Raw genomic sequence first — 19,828 nt, forward strand, 5'->3', positions numbered from 1 at the left:
TCAGCAGCAGGAGGAGGCAGAGCACACGGGGCAGGGGCAGGTGGAAATGACACAGGTGGGGCGATAGCAAGTGGTGTGGCAGGAGACCCGGCCACAGACTGGGCGCAGGCAGCAGCAGGGGTGGCAACAGCTGGGTCTACAGCAAGAGGAGTGACAGCAGCGGGGGCGGTACCAACTAGAAATGCAGCCTGTGGGCTGGGAGCACACAGACTGGCAGCACCGGGGACTGCAGCAGCTGGGGCGGCAGCAGGTGGTCCTCCAGCAGGTGGTCTGGCAGCAGCTGGGGTGGCAGCAGGTGGGCTGGCAGAAGTCTTGGCCACAGCTCTGGTCAGAGCAGACGGAGCCACAACAGGAGCTGACCATGGTGTCAGAGGGTACAGATTCCGGATGAGTTTCCAGGAGAGTGAGGTTCTTGGGTATGATCTCCCCTTGCCCTCTGTCACTTTTATACCCTGCTGAGGGCTACGTTGACCATGTGTAGGACTCTTTTAGGACTCTTCTTGTTGTTGTTTTTTATCTTAATAAGAAAATCACTTGGTTTGGGTAAATTAGATAATTGTGTTTACTTGGTAAATATTCCTATATATAGAAAAGCCACATTTCCTTTTCCTGTTGTATTATGAGTTATCTAATTTGGTTAAGGCCAAGTGAGTCACCTCCCATATTTCTTCCCTTATCTGATGTAACTTCTAAAGCAGACCCATTACAGGACACTGTTTCACTGTGTTTCACAAGTGTTCATTTATTTATGTATATAACTCCAGGATAATATATAAGTTAAGAGTGGATTTTATGAGGACTAAACCTCCTCTGCTGTCAAAAATGTTAAGAGTAAATCATATGAACTGCTGGTAGGAAAATAGGGTGAAAGACACATCTTAGAGCCAGGGTTGGGCTGGGGGAGGCAATCACTTGTGTACAATGAAGAATACTCTGATTCCTTTGGATTTCCTGGTTGGTCACTGAGGTGTAAAGGATCCCAAAGGAAGTTCCTATCTGTTTTCCTTATTGGATCTATTCAATTTGAAAGAGCTATAATGCAGTGATTCACTGCTTCTAAACAGTAAAAACATATTGGCATGATGGGTCTTTTTAAAAATTATTAAATTATTATCGACATGTTCTTAAGAGATAACATATTATAAGTATTTTTAATCTATATTTTGGTAGGTCAACATACCCAATGAAATGTATAATTGAAGTGTTATTGAAATATATTTTCTTATATTCTGAGGTACTGTCTCTCGGCAAGATATGTTTGTGATTTTTCCCTGAGATAAATGAGAGATTAAGGGGTTAAGGCTTAATTTCTGTCCATAAGCACTTGAATAAGACAAACAAGACACACACATAAGAGTTTGGCAACTATTCAGACCATTGTGTGATTATTAAACAAAATACCAATTATATATTTATATCCATACACTTATGAAATATAACTCTAATGGTTACTCTTTTTGAGTGCCTACTGTGTATTAGGAATTTTCTGAGTCTTCTCTAATTGTTATCTTGTTTATACTTCACAAGGACTCTATGAGGTAGACACAATTTTCTTAATTCTTTAGACATGAAGTAATTAAGGCTCAGATAGATTGAAGTCGCACAGTCAGCAGGGAAGGTGGTTCTCCTGTAGAATGTTCAAAGAAGGTATAGAGATTAATAATCCTATGTCATTTCTCATGCTGTTTCATTTGCGTAAATATGCTTTCTCCCTTGTCAACTTAGCAAACTCTTGCTTGTACTTAAATGTCCAGTCCAGACACCAAATCATCTCTAACATCTTTCTTGACATCTACCACATTCAGAATGAATCCTTCCCTCCCTTTTGTTTCAAAATATGCCTGTAATCTAAGGTATCACACTTGATCATAACTGGTTTGTATATCTATTTCCACTCCTTCTGTTTACCTCCATTAGGCCAGGCACTGTCATTTATCTTTGTGTGTGTGTGTGTTTCCTTTTTTTCTTTTTATTAATTTTTATTGAAGTATGTTTGCTTTACAATGTTGTTAGCCTCCACTGTACAACAAAGTGAATTAGCCATACTGACGAATGACACAATAACTGAAATGAAAAATACACAAGAAGGAATCTTATTCACCTTTATAGATATGGTGCCTAGCAATTGCCCTGAGTGAATGTTAGTTGAGTGAATGTGGGATTTATTGAAAACACAGGGCATTTACTTACCCCTTAACATACTGTAGATAATCTAGATGGATGGAGAAGAGAAGAAAGAGTATTCAGACAGTGGGGACGTGATTGAATAGGGATATAGTTTGGCTTTTGATGGAGCAAATGACTTGTCTGGATGGTAAGTATAGGAGAGTAGAGAAAAATAACACTTCACTGATAGAATGAAGAGAATTTAAGGATACTCTTGAATTTATACAAAGAAAGTGGATATAATATCATCATATAGTAGGGAGAAAGGTATGAATCAATATCTCAGCTTTGTAAATATTACTTGGCTGGGGGTGGGTGGAGTGACAGAAGTGGGAAGACAGATGGTGGTTGCAGTCTAGGGGTGAGAGGTGAATGCTTTCTAGGTTGATGACAGTGAGTGTGGTAAGGAAGATATTGATGCAATAGACGTTTCTAAGAGAGTTAATCAGGACCACTTACAAGATGGGCAATAGAGGTAATAGGAGGCCTCATCATTAGAGAGGACTCATAATTTAATATTTTTTTAATTGTATACACATATTTGGCAATTAAGTTATAATAGTGAAAAGATCATTTGTAATGAAAATAGTACATAAAAATCTCACCATAAACAAAGTAAAAAGACAAATGATTAAATGAAGATAAAACCACTTGCAATGTATAACAAAGGCAAAGGGTTAATGGCCTTAATATATAAAGCACTTTTAAAATTAGCTTCAGTTAGATAAAAGGCAAAAAGTGTGATGGAAAAGTAAAATGTAAATCTTCCTTCCACATATAAAGATGCCCAATCTCATGCATAATAATAGAAATGAAATTATATGGGATGTTATTTTTCATCTATGAGAATGTAAAAAAATTCAAAAATTGACAACATTCTCTGATAGTGAGACTATGTGGAAATAAGTTGCTCATAGTTTTCTTGTGAGGATTTGACAATAACTAGCAGAATTATTCTTTGACTCAGCTATCTTGAGTCTATAAATTATCCAAAGGTAGTTAGAAAAGAATATGAAAATATGCAAGATTATTAATAGCAGTGTTATTTATAAAAAGAAAACAAAGCAACAACAAACACGGATGTCCTTCAATACAGTACTGGTGAATAAACTATGCTGCATTCCCATAATGGAGTACTATTCAGCTGTAAAAAGTAATAAGGAGCACCTCTATATGCTGCTATGAAGTAATCTCTAGCATATATTGTTAAAAGATGATAAAGCAGATGGAGAAAAGGGTCTGTAGTGTTCTACAACAGTTCTAAAAAAAACAAGGAAACAAATGTAGAAAATATATTTGCTTACATTACATTACTTTTGAAAATAATGGAAAAATAGAGAAAGATGAGATGAGAAAACAAGAAAGAGGGACTTACACTTCCAGCCAAGATGGAGTAACAGGGACTGGATTTATACCCTTGCCTGAAACAATAAAAACAACAGAAAAAAAAGAAGCAATGTTTCTTAGGCCTTGGCTGTCAGGCAGGGTAGAACACTGGTGCCTTAGAGAGGGTAATACATGAGGTGATACCCTAGGATCGCCCCAGTTTTTTTCTTGAAGAGAGTTTCTGGGGTGCAGCTCTGGGAGGGAGAGTCAGGTAGAACCTGGTAATTAGTCTGACTTGAAGAGATGGAACTGGGATGAAGGAGGCCAAAACAGCTAGAATTTGCAGGACAGAGTACCAGAAAGGAGAGAGTTGCACAGAGAACCCTGGAGATCTTCAGAAAGTCCACCTGGAGTGTTTAGCTAACTACTGATCAGAGCCTGTGTGTGAAGAAACTACCCAAGGGCAGAGAACCGCCCCTCCCCCCCAAATAAAAGGCAGAGAGAACGATCCTTGGAGCTGACACAGGGCCAGAAATAGTCCATGTTTTCATGAGCCAGAGTGAAGAGCCTTATTATTCATGGTTAGAAAACTCTGAAGGGTATTGCCTCAGGAGTGGGACAAATTTTTCCCTGGAGTAAAGCTGCTCTGGTTCAACTTCACACAGCTTACAAGCAAGTCTTGAAAGGATCAAACTGTTAAGTAACTTAATTATATCTCAGAACAATCAATTAATTGGACTCCATCAAAATGAAAAAAAAAATTATTTCTTCAAAAGATACTGTTTAAGCAGTAAAAAGCCACACCTTTGGAGGAAATATGGAACATAATCTAGCAAATAATTTGTGTATAGAATATATAAAGAACTCAAACTCTTACCACTCAATAATAAGAACATGAACAATCCCCCCCTCCCAAATGGGCAAAAGATTTGAACGGTCACCAAAGAAAATATACAGATGGGAAATAAACCCATGAAAATATGTTCAACAGCATTAACCATTAGGAAAATGAAAATTAAAACTATAATGAGATAACATTGTACACCCTCTGGAATGTTTAATTAACAAGACTGAACTTACCAGGCGCTGGTAAGTGAAGCCATTAAATTTCTCATATAAGGAAGGAACATAATGGCACAATCACTTTGTAAAACAGTTTGACAGTTTCTTAAAGAGTTAAAGATACACCTACCATATGACCTAGCTTTTCCATTCCAAAGTACCCAAGAGAAATGAAAGCATATGTCCATACAAAGACTTGTTCACAAACATTCATGGTGACTTTATTTGTGATAGAAAAAAAATCTGAAAACAAGCCAGGTGTCCATCAAATGAGTGGACAAACAAATGTTGTGTGTCCATACAATGAAATACTTCTCAACAATAAAAAGAAATGAACTAGTGTTACACACGACAATATGAATCTCCATATAATTGCGATGAGTGAAAATCCAGGCAAGATAAAGTACATAGTGCAGAAATCCATTTATATTAAATTCTAGAAAATGCAAAGTCATGGTAACAGCAGAGCAGTAGTGGCCTGGGGGCAGGGGGAGGGAGGGAATTACAAAAGGGGGTGATGCATGTGCATTATCTTGATGGTGGTGTTGGTTTCGTGAGTATACACATATAAAACATCAAATTCTACATTTTAAGTATATGTAGTTTTTGAATGTCAATTGTATGTTAACAAAGCTGAAAAAATATAATGACAGTATTAGCCATAATTTTTTTAAAAACTTCACCATAGTGGGTGGAGGGAATAGGGTGGAGAAGACACAGATAGAAGCTAAATTTCTTTGAATATACCTTTTCCTGTAGCCTTGACTTTGAACCTATGTAAATATTGTACATAATCAGAAAAAATTAAAATTTTAAAAATTTCTCAAAAACATTAAAACAACAACAAAGGAAACTAGCTGTATATCTAGGCATAACTTCAGACACAGAAACAATGCCAATATTTTTTTTGAAAATTAAAAAACAATCAAGTTTGTTTCCAATAACCATATTGTTGTTAGTATTGGTGATATTATTCCAAGCTGGTGGGCAAACATTATGGAATAAGAAAATGAGTAATTAAATTGGTGTCACTGAGAACAGGTATTTTGGGCATTGGGAGAAATGGAATTTTTAAGTAAGATATATGAAGTTAAGTAAAACCCTGTAATTCTCAATAGAAACTCATGACATGTTTTATCCTTTATATTTATGTCTCCTAGTCGTAAACACTGAAAAATTGAAAGAAAATGATTTAGTAGTAATGAGCATTCTCACATTCCGGTTTGTGGTTTCAAATACTGTTTCCCTCTGAAAGAAATGAGGGGTCCTTGAAGAAATGATTGATTGGAAGTCTGGGGAAGGAAATACACAAATGAGTCTGCAATACTTTGTTATATCGAAAAGGAAGGACGTTTTCAAAGACCACCATATTCATTCACAAAAACCCAGAGACCTACTTGAAGTTGTTTGTGTGAGCATTACTAGGAATGTGAACTGGAATGGATTGATATACCATCAGGTATATTGAAATCCATGAGTTCGTACTGATGGGAATTAAAAAAAAAAAAAAAAACCTCTTTGGTCACTTTTGAAGGATGCACACTGATAAATAAAGAGAAAGAATCAAGCATTTATTTTGCCTTTCCGGCACATACTATTCCTTAGGATAACCAAACTTTGATGAGGGGAATTTTCTCCTTATGGAATTATTCTAGGTAATAAATGGCAGAGGAATAATAGAATTGCAATATGACATTTTTGCTGTGGCCAATGAAATAAGGCAATGACCATCCACAGCTGCTACCATCACAAAAAGAGAAACAACTGGATAATATGTGCTTCTTGATGGAAAAGAGCACTGCAATCTATGAAGCAGTCTGAGTCCTGCAGATCTTTGTGGGGTATAGTCTCTTATTAGCAGTTTCAGCCATCCTCTGGGTGAGTTGTGTTGTAACTTAACTCTAGTCATTGGTCTGCGACAAAGAGAGGTGGAAGAATATAGTGAGGGAGCTTGTGCTGTCTTTCAAGGCTGAAGCTTCTGTATCATCTTCAAGAATGGAGGTGATGAAATGTCAGCAGAAAAACGATCACCTCTGCAACCTCAGAGGTTTCAGGGAAATTTTGGGGACTCTGGATCTTCAAGTGCATCAATCCAGATGCCCCTATCCCATATCTCAGGGCTCCATTCTCCACCAGTTAGGGTCCTGATATTGGCATGGCAGAACTGCCAAGGCTGAGAAAAAGAACAGTCACCTCTGGGGCTCCGCTACTCTTAGGACTGAGTCCTAGCCTTGGTCCTCAGCTTGATCTACCATCTAGCTACAGGAGATGAGAGTTAGTTTCTATGTTGCCAATGAAACTTCTGGCTTTTACATCTGTCCTTTCTTTAATTTCTGACCTGTCAGCCGTAGCCTTTCATTACATTTAGTTACCAATTGTTTCCAGCTACAGACATCCAATTCCATTGTTCTTAAAATTACTATTAACTGCTTTCACAGGTAGACAATATGGAAAAGATGTCCCATAGAGCAGTAATAGTTTCCAGATTTTGCAAAAGGTGTTTCTCTGATTTTTATCCATGAGTTCCTGAGAATATCTATTTTGTCTAAGAACTAAGGAGAATAACAGTGAAACCTAAGCTGTGACTAGGTGGTTTAACATCTATTGTAAAATTGACAAACCCGTGTTATCTGTCCTACAAGTGTATGTAAAATACAATTATCCAGAATGCATAGAAAATCTTAAAAAAAAAAAAAAAGAGTACCATCACACTGAATTTTCCATATAGGAAAGCGGTAATTTATTTTGGCATAGAGTTACAATATAGGAAAATTGGGGAATAAAAATTATAACAGAGAATTTTCATTGGAACAATTGAGAGAGGAACTATAAAAATCCATAAGGTAGATATACTGAAATAAAACTTCAGCTGCTTGAACTTCATGACCTGATGTCCAAAAGGTAAGAAGGAGAATTGGTCAACACAAGAGTTGGTATGGTGCAAGCAAATGCACATTTGGATGAGGAGGAGAGGTCCAGACAGAGTAGAATTTGGATTGAGACCATAATGTGCTCACAGAGGTAGTGGGCCTATGATGGGCTCATTAAAATAATGAGACCCAACTCAGTTCAGCAACATCAACCCAAGCCCAGGTGCCATAATGGTCAGCACAGAAGGAGGGTCTACATACGTAAGGACAGAGTTAGATGAAGATGGTGGTCACAGGGCAGAGGGCTCAGAAGCAAGAGGAGGGACAACGCATGGGGCGGGGGCAGGTGGAGATGACACAGGTGGGGCGATAGCAAGTGGTGTGGCAGGAGACCCGGCCACAGACTGGGCGCAGGCAGCAGCTGGAGCCACAGGAGCGGGAGCCATAGCAAGAGGGGTGGCAGCAGCTGGAGCTGTTCCAGGAAGGGTGGTGGCAACTGGAGATGCAGCATCTGGGGTGGCAGCAAGTGGGCTGGCAGCACACAGACTGGCAGCCCTGAGGCCTGCAGCAGCTAGAGATGCAGCATCTGGAGCGGCAGCAGGTGGTCCTGCAGCAGGAGGTCTGGCAGCTGCTAGGGTGGCAGCCGGTCTCCTGGCAGAGGTCTTGGCCACAGCTCTGGTCAGAGCAGACAGAGCCACAACAGGAGCTGACCATGGTGCCAATGGAAGGAGTGGGATTCCACAGGTGAGTTTCCAAGAGGGAGGGTTCTTGAGTTTGGCTGTCTCCTTACTCCTGTGTGGCCTTTTATACTCTGCTGTGAGCTGATGTTACCGTGAGCAACACTCTTTCCTTGTTGTTTTTCCTACTGGAAAGTCAATTAATATTGCTAGGTTAATAATTGTGTTTGTCATGTTAATTATGCCAATATCTAAGAAAAGCATCATTTCCTTTTTCTATTGTGATGATTCAATGAATCTTGTCAAACCATGTGCAACCACTTTGGTGTTTCTTCCTCTGCCTAATGTGTTCTAAATGGGAATATCACGTGATATTCTATTACTGAGTTTTTTTTTTTTTTTTTTTTTTTTATTATTTTATTTTATTTTTTTGGGGGGTACACCAGGTTCAATCAACTGTTTTTATACATATATCCCCATATTCCCTCCCTTCCTATTACTGAGTTTTTATGTGTCACTTTTCTTCCTTTTTTGTGTATAACTGCATGCCAATACTTTGAGGATGGCCATCACCATGTCAAGTCTCTTTTTATATCAACGTGGAAAAAATGCATGCTACTGATATGTGGGAGGCTGATAGGGAAATAGGAGGAAGGACTCATCATTGGCATTTTGTATACAATGCAGGGAGACTGTGGTCTGGTGGGGGTGCTTTTTGACGTGCTTTTGTACAATGAGGGGAGACTAGGATGTGTTTCCTGGAGGACTGGAGAGTCAGGGGGTTACAAATGACTTCCAATCTCATTGTAATGACTACCCTAAGAGTTAGCTTTGCAATTCCCTTTTCAATGGTAAGAACCATCGAAAAAAAAGAGGAGCTTTTCCCCCCAAGGATTCTTCTCCACATGTAGTATGCTGAAGGCGAGTGGGTTTCATCTGCCTTGATAAGCCAACATATGCACTGGATTCTGCATTATATAGAAGGTTTCACTAAAAGCATGTTTGTCTTGTACTCTTTTAATACTTTGAATTCAAGTCATTCTGCTTAAAGAGGCTATGAATGGGCAAGCCTTGCTCTTTGTCCTAAGGGCAATGAAATACGGTATATCAAAAGGCAAGATTTTGGTGAATAGTCCAAGCACCAAAGGATTAGTTTTCTTTTCTTTTTTTTTAAAGAACTTTTATTGAGATACAGTTAACTAGCATACAATAAACTGCATATATTTAGAGTGTATAATTTGGTATTTTTTTTCTTATTAGTAATGTATATGAGCCAATCCCAATGTCCCAATTCACTCCCCCCCAACCCTCCCCACTTTCCCCACTTGGTGTCCATATGTTTGTTCTCTACATCTGTGTAAGGATTAGTTTTCAAAACAAGCATTATGTTTTTGAAAGAAGAATAAGTTGGCAGATTGGGATTGACCTATACACACTACTGTATATAGAATGGATAACTGATAAGAACCTACTGAACAGCACAGGGAATTCTACTCAATGCTCTGTGATGATCTATATGGGAATAGAATCTGAAAATGAGTGGATATATGTGTATGTATAACTGACTCATTTTTTTCAATGCAATCCCTATCAAATTACCAATGGCACTTTTCACAGAACTAGAACAGAAAATTTTACCACTTGTATGGAAATTCAAAAGACCCTGAATAGGCAAAGCAATCTTGACAAGGAAAGGCAGAGTTGGTGGAATCAAGCTCCCTGACTTCAAATTATACTACAAGGCTACAGTGACCAAGACAGTATGGTACTGGCACAGAAAACAGAAATATAGATCAATGGAACAGAATAGAGAGCCCATAGATAAACCCAAGCATATATGGCACCTTATCTTTGACAAAGGAGGCAAGACTATACAACGGGAAAAACACAGCCTCTTCAATAATATTTCTTTTTGACAATAGTCATGGATCCTTGGCCTTGACTTAAGCAGTTCAATGATTACTCTTAACTTGAATCTCAAAGTGTTATTCTTGCTTTAAAATTTTATATATCATATATGCTATTTCTCTGTTTCATAATAGTATATCATCTATTAAAAGGTCAGAATAGTGCCAAAAAAATAAATGAAGAAAGCATTACGTACTTTCAATTAAAAATGAAATAATATAGATGGCTACTGTTTGTGAATGCTTGCCATGCACCCAACATTCTGCTGAATGCTTTGAAATTATTATCTTATTTTTCTTCTCAAAGAACCCATGAGGTACTTACTATTGTCTAAGAGTTCCCATAGAAGTGAATTAAGGTTGTAAATCCTGTAAGTCTGTGAAATGTAAACAAAACTAATGCCACCACCTTTGTGCTGTTATATCTCCTTAGAACGTTCCTTCTCCCACATCAACTCAGCACTTTCTTATTTTCCCTTTAAGTTCTGGCTCAGAAGCCTCCTCTCCTCTTATGGTTTTCCTTGACATAATTTAAAAATGTAACTCATGTGTTCATCCATTATGCATGATATTACATTTGGACCACTCAAATCTCTCATATTCAACTTACCTAAATGTCCATCTTCAGCTGTGTGGTAAACACCTGAGGTAAACACTTGGACCATACATCATTATCAACATGCATGGAATGGAGCCCACCATCAGCGTTTTCTTTGTATTTCTGGGAATCACTTTTTAAACTTAAATTTTGTTGTGTAATTATGCACAGTATTTAGAGTTCCAAAATAAATTCTACTGTCAAGCTTATCTAAGGAAGTCATGCTTCTATTCCTAGTCCTTCAATGCATTCCCTTACTTCTCCAATAGATAGTCATTTATATAACTTTAAGTTTTCTTTCTCATTGCTATTTTAAATACATATTTTTTGCATATTTATATCACCTTTGTTTCTTAAATAAATGGTGTGTATAATATACACACATGGCTCTGACTTGCTTTTTTTAACTTAAAAATTTATCCCATAGATTACTTCCCAGTAGAACATTCAGATATTCAACATTATATTTTTAGCCACAAAGTAATCCATTCTGTGGACATAATGTAACTTATTTAGCCCATGTATTGGTATCATCAATTGATCAATTTTTTGGCCTTAGTTATGTAGTTTTTATTGTATATATTATATATTGTGATACATATATATCTATAATATAATGTATAGTTAGATATAAAATATAATGAATAGTGATATATAATATATGATGAATTCTATATTATATATAATGTATATATTAATACCTAGTTCTTTATTTCTATATCTTTATGTGTAATCTTTAACTATTTGTTTTATTTTCTCCCTCTCTTTCTTAGTATGTCTTTTGATATTTAGGACGTTTTTATTTTCTACTGTTTTGCTTTTATATAAATTTCTTTATATAGTACTCTATGAGCCCAATTTATAGGCAACTGTCAGTTGATGCTCTACCTCCAAAAATCTGTTCTTTTGGGGACTGCATCCCCATTTGTAGCACAGATACCTGCATCTAAGGAAGGGTTCCAAAGCTAATCTTTGTATAAATAAAAGCACAGAGAAAAATATTGTGTATAAGCCTGAGTGCACAAAAGTATCGAAAAATATTTATTAATTTATTTATTTTAAATAAATTTATTTATTTACTGGCTGTGTTGGGTCTTTTTTGCTATGTGCAAGCTTTCTCTAGTTGGAAAGAGTGGGGACTACTCTTCACTGTGGTGTGCAGGCTTCTCATTGTGATGGTTTCTCATGTTGCGGAGCACGGGCTCTAGGCATGTGGGCTTCAGTAGTTGTTGTCTGAGGGCTCAGTAGTTGTGGCTTGTCAGCTCCAGGATACAGGCTCAGTAGTTGTGGCACATGGGCTTAGTTGCTCCAAGGCATGTGGGATCTTCCCGGACCAGGGATCGAACCCGTGTCCACGCATTGGCAGGCAGATTCTTAACCACTGTGCCACCAAGGAAATCCCAGAAAAATATTTAAAAAGAAAACACATCAAAGAGCAGTCAGAAATTACCTGATTACATCTCCATTCCCCACTCCTCAAGCATCAGATGTGAATTCCTAGTCAGTACCCACAGGCAACTGGCAAATTTTTTCTATGTTAGGTATTCTCTCTCCTTTCCCTCCATTTTTGATGTTTTACTACATCTACATGTAAGTGGAATTGCTCTTGTTTAAATTTAATTATGTAAGTGTTTGTTGCTACTACATAAAATACAATTAATTTATGTACACTGAGCTTATGTCTCATGTCCTTGCTAGTGTTCATTTCTTAGTTTCAGGAAGGTTTTGTACTGTGGGAACCCCACTTCCTGTTTAGTCCTCCCCCCAGGTAAGTAACTGCTGATTTACCTCCATTCCCTTCCTCATCAGTGAGCCTGCCCTCTAGCTATGTCTCCAAACGAGGCAGATTTAGTGGGCTCTCGGGTTGAAGGGTACATCATTAGTAAAATTGTCCTTTTGGCAATTCTGTTCCCATTTGTACCAGATACCTGCATCGAAAGAAGGGCTCCAAAGTGAATTTTTTTCACAGAAAACAGCACAGAGAAAAATATTGTGTACAAGCCTCTGTGGACAAAAGTATAGAAAATACATAAAAGTAAACACAACAAACAGTGAATTTTTTGAGAAACTCCACAGAACATCAGTTCCATTTGTGCAGAGTTTTTTTGTGTGTTGGTTTCCCCAGCTACCCCAGTGTCTTTAAACAGAGTCTCCCATGTAATAAATGCGCAACAGATACTTTATACATGAATGGGTGAAAAGAATGACATCTAAAGGACCAATGAAAGCAGACTCCCTTTCAGTGAAAACATTGGCTCCCATATCCACATAGAAACAATTGACAGGGCCTCAACACTACTCTCCGATGTGGTCGTGCAGTCTGCCATTTGCCAGTTTCCACCAAAACGCATTGTCTTATCAAGGACCTGAGTCACTCGTCTAGGTCCCCTGTTTGTCCTTAGGAGTGCATGTGGATTTGAAACTTTCCTATCAAAAGAAAGAAGGGAGGCATGACTGTGGTCCTATGGTAAATAGGGGCAGAATCAGGGCACACTTGGTTTGCTGCATGGGTGACACCTATATCGTCCAGTGCAGGTCTGAATACAAACTTGCAGACTGTGTTAAACAGCACCTTGTGCAGCTATTTAGCTGAGGTGATGCGTGAACCATATACTGTGTTCTTTCGGCTTTTATATACACGAAGTTCTCCAAAACTCTACTTTTCACTTATTTGTTCTTTTCCTTCATCAGATGCTTAGTGTCAGATGATTTGCCCATGAAATTAGGAGGCACCTAGGGAAGAATCAGGCAGTGAATAATGGAACTGAGAAGTGACAAGAGCATGCTGTGTGTCCTGCAGGTGTTGGTCAAATACACTCATCTAGGACCTGAACACAAAATCTCAAAGGAGCAAACATCACACTGAATTTTGAGTGCAGGAAGTGTAACTTTATTTTGGTACAGAAATAGATTAGGTTATAGAAAAGTCCTAGGAAAAGGAAAGTAGGGGAATGATTTCAGCAGTTGTCAAGTGGAAGGGTAAAATCTGCTACCATAGAAGTGCTCCAGGCCATAGGCATCTTCCTCAATAACATGGCCTGGTTCCTCATTGGAATCATGAAGCCCAATTCAGTTGAGCAACATCAGCCCCAATCCATGTGTCCTAGGGGTCAGCACAAAAGGAGGGTCTACCTCTGCGGGCACAGAGGTGAATGGAGATGGCAGTCAGAGGGCAGAGAGCTCAGCAGCAGGAAGAAGGGCAGCACACAGGGCGGGGGCAGGTGGAGATGACACAGGTGGGGCGATAGCAAGTGGTGTGGCAGGAGACCCGGCCACAGACTGGGCGCAGGCAGCAGCTGGAGCCACAGGAGCGGGAGCCATAGCAAGAGGGGTGGCAGCAGCTGGAGCTGTTCCAGGAAGGGTGGTGGCAACTGGAGATGCAGCATCTGGGGTGGCAGCAAGTGGGCTGGCAGCACACAGACTGGCAGCCCTGGGGCCTGCAGCAGCTAGAGATGCAGCATCTGGGGCGGCAGCAGGTGGGCTGACAGCACACAGACTGGCAGCCCTGGGGCCTGCAGCAGCTAGAGATGCAGCATCTGGGGCGGCAGCAGGTGGTCCTGCAGCAGGAGGTCTGGCAGCTGCTGGGGTGGCAGCCGGTCTCCTGGCAGAGGTCTTGGCCACAGCTCTGGTCAGAGCAGACAGAGCCACAACAGGAGCTGACCATGGTGCCAATGGAAGGAGTGGGATTCCACAGGTGAGTTTCCAAGAGGGAGGGTTCTTGAGTTTGGCTGTCTCCTTACTCCTGTGTGGCCTTTTATACTCTGCTGTGAGCTGATGTTACCGTGAGCAACACTCTTTCCTTGTTGTTTTTCCTACTGGAAAGTCAATTAATATTGCTAGGTTAATAATTGTGTTTGTCATGTTAATTATGCCAATATCTAAGAAAAGCATCATTTCCTTTTTCTATTGTGATGATTCAATGAATCTTGTCAAACCATGTGCAACCACTTTGGTGTTTCTTCCTCTGCCTAATGTGTTCTAAATCGGAATATCACATGATATTCTATTACTGAGTTTTTATGTGTCACTTTTCTTCCTTTTTTGTGTATAACTGCATGCCAATACTTTGAGGATGGCCATCACCATGTCAAGTCTCTTTTTATATCAACGTGGAAAAAATGCATGCTACTGATATGTGGGAGGCTGATAGGGAAATAGGAGGAAGGACTCATCATTGGCATTTTGTATACAATGCAGGGAGACTGTGGTCTGGCGGGGGTGCTTTTTGACGTGCTTTTGTACAATGAGGGGAGACTAGGATGTGTTTCCTGGAGGACTGGAGAGTCAGGGGGTTACAAATGACTTCCAATCTCATTGTAATGACTACCCTAAGAGTTAGCTTTGCAATTCCCTTTTCAATGGTAAGAACCATCGAAAAAAAGAGGAGCTTTTCCCCCCAAGGATTCTTCTCCACATGTAGTATGCTGAAGGCGAGTGGGTTTCATCTGCCTTGATAAGCCAACATATGCACTGGATTCTGCATTATATAGAAGGTTTCACTAAAAGCATGTTTGTCTTGTACTCTTTTAATACTTTGAATTCAAGTCATTCTGCTTAAAGAGGCTATGAATGGGCAAGCCTTGCTCTTTGTCCTAAGGGCAATGAAATACGGTATATCAAAAGGCAAGATTTTGGTGAATAGTCCAAGCACCAAAGGATTAGTTTTCTTTTCTTTTTTTTTAAAGAACTTTTATTGAGATACAGTTAACTAACATACAGTAAACTGCATATATTTAGAGTGTATAATTTGGTATTTTTTTTCTTATTAGTAATGTATATGAGCCAATCCCAATGTCCCAATTCACTCCCCCCCAACCCTCCCCACTTTCCCCACTTGGTGTCCATATGTTTGTTCTCTACATCTGTGTAAGGATTAGTTTTCAAAACAAGCATTATGTTTTTGAAAGAAGAATAAGTTGGCAGATTGGGATTGACCTATACACACTACTGTATATAGAATGGATAACTGATAAGAACCTACTGAACAGCACAGGGAATTCTACTCAATGCTCTGTGATGACCTATATGGGAATAGAATCTGAAAATGAGTGGATATATGTGTATGTATAACTGACTCATTTTTTTCAATGCAATCCCTATCAAATTACCAATGGCACTTTTCACAGAACTAGAACAGAAAATTTTACCACTTGTATGGAAATTCAAAAGACCCTGAATAGGCAAAGCAATCTTGACAAGGAAAGACAGAGTTGGTGGAATCAGGCTCCCTGACTTCAAATTATACTACAAGGCTACAGTGACCAAGACAGTATGGTACTGGCACAAAAAACAGAAATAAGATCAATGGAACAGAATAGAGAGCCCATAGATAAACCCAAGCATATATGGCACCTTATCTTTGACAAAGGAGGCAAGACTATACAACGGGAAAAACACAGCCTCTTCAATAATATTTCTTTTTGACAATAGTCATGGATCCTTGGCCTTGACTTAAGCAGTTCAATGATTACTCTTTTATTTTTTTTTGATTTCACTTAATTTAATTCATAACTCTTCTTGTTCATTAATTAATTAATTAATTAATTTATTTATTTATTTATTTATTTTTTTGGGGGGTACACCAGGTTCAATCATCCGTTTTTATACACATATCCCCATCTTCCCTCCCTTCCTTGACCCCCCCCAACCCCCCCCCACCCTCCCCGCCCCAGTCCTCAAAGGCATCTTCCATCCTCGAGTTGGACTCCCTTTGTTATACAATAACTTCCCACTGACTATTTTACAGTTGGTAGTATATATATGTCTGTGTTACTCTCTCGCTTCATCTCAGTTTCCCCTTCACCCCCCGCCCCCTCCCATACCTCGAGTTCTCCAGTCCATTCTCTGTATCTGCATCCTTGTTCTGGTCACTGAGTCCAACAGTACCATTTTTAGATTCCGTATATGTGAGTTAGCATACAATATTTGTCCTTCTCTTTCTGACTTACTTCACTCTGTATGACAGACTGTAGTTCTATCCACCTCATTACATATAGCTCCATCTCATCCCTTTTTAGAGCTGAGTAATATTCCATTGTATATATATGCCACATCTTCTGTATCCATTCATTTGTTGATGGGCATTTAGGTTGCTTCCATATCCTGGCTATTGTAAAGAGTGCTGCAATAAACATTATGGTACACGTTTCTTTTGGGATTATGGTTTTCTTTGGGTATATGCCCAGGAGTGGGATTACTGGATCATATGGTAGTTCTATTTGTAGTGTTTGAAGGAACCTCCAAATTGTTTTCCATAGTGGCTGTACCAATTTACAGTCCCACCAACAGTGCAGGAGAGTTCCTTTTTCTCCACACCCTCTCCAACATTTGTTGTTTCCAGACTTTGTGATGATGGCCATTCTGACTGGTGTGAGGTGATACCTCATTGTGGCTTTGACTTGCATTTCTCTGATGATTAATGATGTGGAGCATCTTTTCATGTGTTTGTTGGCCATCTGTATGTCTTCTTTGGAGAAATGACTATTTAGGTCTTCTGCCCATTTGTGGATTGGGTTATTTGCTTTTTTGGTATTAAGCTTCATGAGCTGTTTGTATATTTTGGAGGTTAATCCTTTGTCCGTTGTTTCATAGGCAATTATTTTTTCCCACTCTGAGGGTTGCCTTTTAGTCTTGTTTATGGTTTCTTTTGCTGTGCAAAAGCTTTTAAGTTTCATGAGGTCCCATTCATTTATTCTTGATTTTATTTCCATGATTCTAGGAGGTGGGTCAAAAAGGATGGCGCTTTGATGGATGTCATATAGTGTTCTGCCTATGTTTTCCTCTAGGAGTTTGATAGTGTCTGGCCTTACATGTAGGTCTTTAATCCATTTGGAGTTTACTTTTGTGTATGGTGTTAGGAAGTGTTCTAATTTCATTCTTTTGCATGTTGCTGCCCAGTTCTCCCAGCACCACTTATGGAAGAGGCTGTCTTTTTTCCATTGTATATTCTTGCCTCCTTTGTCAAAGATAAGGTGCCCATATGTGTTTGGGCTTACTTCTGAGTTCTCTATTCTATTCCATTGATCTTCCTTTCTATTTTTGTGCCAGTACCATAGTGTCTTGATCACTATGGCCTTGTAGTATAGTTTGAAGTCAGGAAGCCTGATTCCACCAACTCCATTTTTCCTTCTCAAGATTGCTTTGGCTATTCGGGGTCTTTTGTGTTTCCATACAAATCGTAAGATTTCTTGCTCTAGTTCTGTGAAAAATGCCGTTGGTAATTTGATCGGGATTGCATTGAATCTGTAAATTGCTTTGGGTAGTACAGACATTTTCACGATGTTGATTCTTCCAATCCAGGAACATGGTATGTCCCTCCATCTGTTTGTGTCGTCTTTGATTTCTTTCATCAATGTCTTAAAGTTTTCTGCATACAGATCTTTTGCCTCCTTAGGCAGGTTTATTCCTAGGTATTTTATTCTTTTGGTTGCAATGGTGAATGGGAGAGTTTCCTTAATTTCTCTTTCTGCTCTTCCGTTGTTAATGTATAGGAATGCAAGAGATTTCTGTGCATTAATTTTGTATCCTGCTACTTTACTAAACTCATCAATTAGTGCTAGCAGTCTTCTGGTAGAGTCTTTAGGGTTTTCTATATATAATATCATGTCATCTGCAAAGAGTGACAATTTTACTTCTTCTTTTCCAATTTGGATTCCTTTTATTTCTTTTTCTTCTCTGATTGCTGTGGCTAAAACTTCCAAAACTATGTTGAATAATAGTGGTGAGAGTGGACACCCTTGTCTTGTTCCTGTTTTAAGGGGGAATTCTTCCAGTTTTTCTCCATTGAGAACAATGTTGGCTTTTGGTTTTGCATATATGGCTTTTATGATGTTGAGGTAATTTCCTTCTATGCCTATTTTCTGGAGAGCTTCTATCATAAATGGATGTTGAACTTTGTCAAAAGCTTTTTCTGCATCTATTGAAATGATCATATGGTTTTTATCCTTCAATTTGTTGATATGATGTATCACATTGATTGATTTGCGTATATTGAAGAATCCTTGCATCCCAGGGATAAACCCCACTTGATCATGGTGTATGATTTTTTTAATGCGCTGTTGCAGTGTGTTAGCTAGTATTTTGTTGAGGATTTTTGCATCTATATTCATCAGTGATATTGGTCTATAGTTTTCTTTTTTTGTGACATCTTTGCCTGGTTTTGGTATAAGGGTGATGGTAGCCTCGTAGAATGAGTTTGGGAGTGCTCCGCCTTCTGCAATATTTTGGAAGAGTTTGAGAAGGATAGGTGTTAACTCTTCTCGAAATGTTTGATAGAATTTGCCCATGAACCCATCTGGTCCTGGGCTTTTGTGTGTTGGGAGATTTTTAATCACTGCCTCAATTTCCGTACTTGTGATTGGTCTGTTCATATTTTCTATTTCTTCCTGGTTCAGTCTTGGAAGATTGTATTTTTCTAAGAATGTATCCATTTCTTCCAGGTTATCCAATTGATTGGCATATAGTTGCTTGTAGTAGTCTCTCATGATGTTTTGTATTTCTGAGGTGTCCGTTGTGACTTCTCCTTTTTCATTTCTAATTCTGTTGATTTGCATCTTCTCCCTTTTTTTCTTGATGAGTCTGGCTAATGGTTTATCAATTTTGTTAATCTTCTCAAAGAACCAGCTTTTAGTTTTATTTATTTTTCTTATGGTTTCTTTCCTTTCTTTTTCATTTATTTCTGCTCTGATCTTTATGATTTCTTTTCTTCTGCTCACTTTAGGGTTTCTTTGTTCTTCTTTCTCTAGTTGTTTTAGGTGTAAGGTTAGGTTGTTTATTCGATCATTTTCTTGTTTCTTAAGGTAGGACTGTATTGCTATAAACTTCCCTCTTAGAACTGCTTTTGCTGCGTCCCATAGGTTTTGGGTTGTTGTGTTTTCATTGTCATTTGTTTCTAGATATTTTTTGATTTCCTCTTTGATTTCTTTAGTGATTCCTTGGTTGTTTAAGAGTGAATTGTTTAGCCTCCATGTGTTTGTCTTTTTTGCAGTTTTTTTCCTGTAATTGATATCTAGTCTCATGGCGTTGTGGTCTGAGAAGATGCTTGATATGATTTCAATTTTCTTGAATTTGCTGAGGTTTGATTTGTGACCCAAGATGTGATCTATCCTGGAAAATGTTCCGTGTGCACTTGAGAAGAACGTGTATTCTGTCGTTTTTGGATGGAATGTCCTATAAATATCAATTAAGTCGAGATGGTCTAATGTGTCATTTAAAGCTTGTGTG

The 19,828-nt window shown here is 38.7% G+C and overlaps 2 protein-coding genes across 2 annotated transcripts; both read right to left on the bottom strand.

Moving 5' to 3' along the window:
* Positions 1-8,138, bottom strand: LOC130839577 (keratin-associated protein 4-12-like). The gene is made up of 3 exons (XM_057713819.1): positions 7,922-8,138; positions 7,754-7,828; positions 1-452 (listed from the first exon to the last, which is right to left on the bottom strand). The coding sequence occupies exons 1-3, from the start codon at positions 8,136-8,138 to the stop codon at positions 1-3; spliced, it is 744 nt and encodes a 247-aa protein (XP_057569802.1).
* Positions 8,139-13,787: 5,649 nt separating this feature from the next.
* Positions 13,788-14,270, bottom strand: LOC130840342 (keratin-associated protein 4-7-like). The gene has a single exon (XM_057715767.1). It carries the CDS (start codon positions 14,268-14,270, stop codon positions 13,788-13,790), a length of 483 nt encoding a protein of 160 aa, XP_057571750.1.
* Between the last annotated feature and the right edge of the window lie 5,558 nt (positions 14,271-19,828).

This window comes from Hippopotamus amphibius, chromosome 17, assembly GCF_030028045.1.
Source record: "Hippopotamus amphibius kiboko isolate mHipAmp2 chromosome 17, mHipAmp2.hap2, whole genome shotgun sequence".
Classification (NCBI taxonomy): Eukaryota; Metazoa; Chordata; class Mammalia; order Artiodactyla; family Hippopotamidae; genus Hippopotamus; species Hippopotamus amphibius.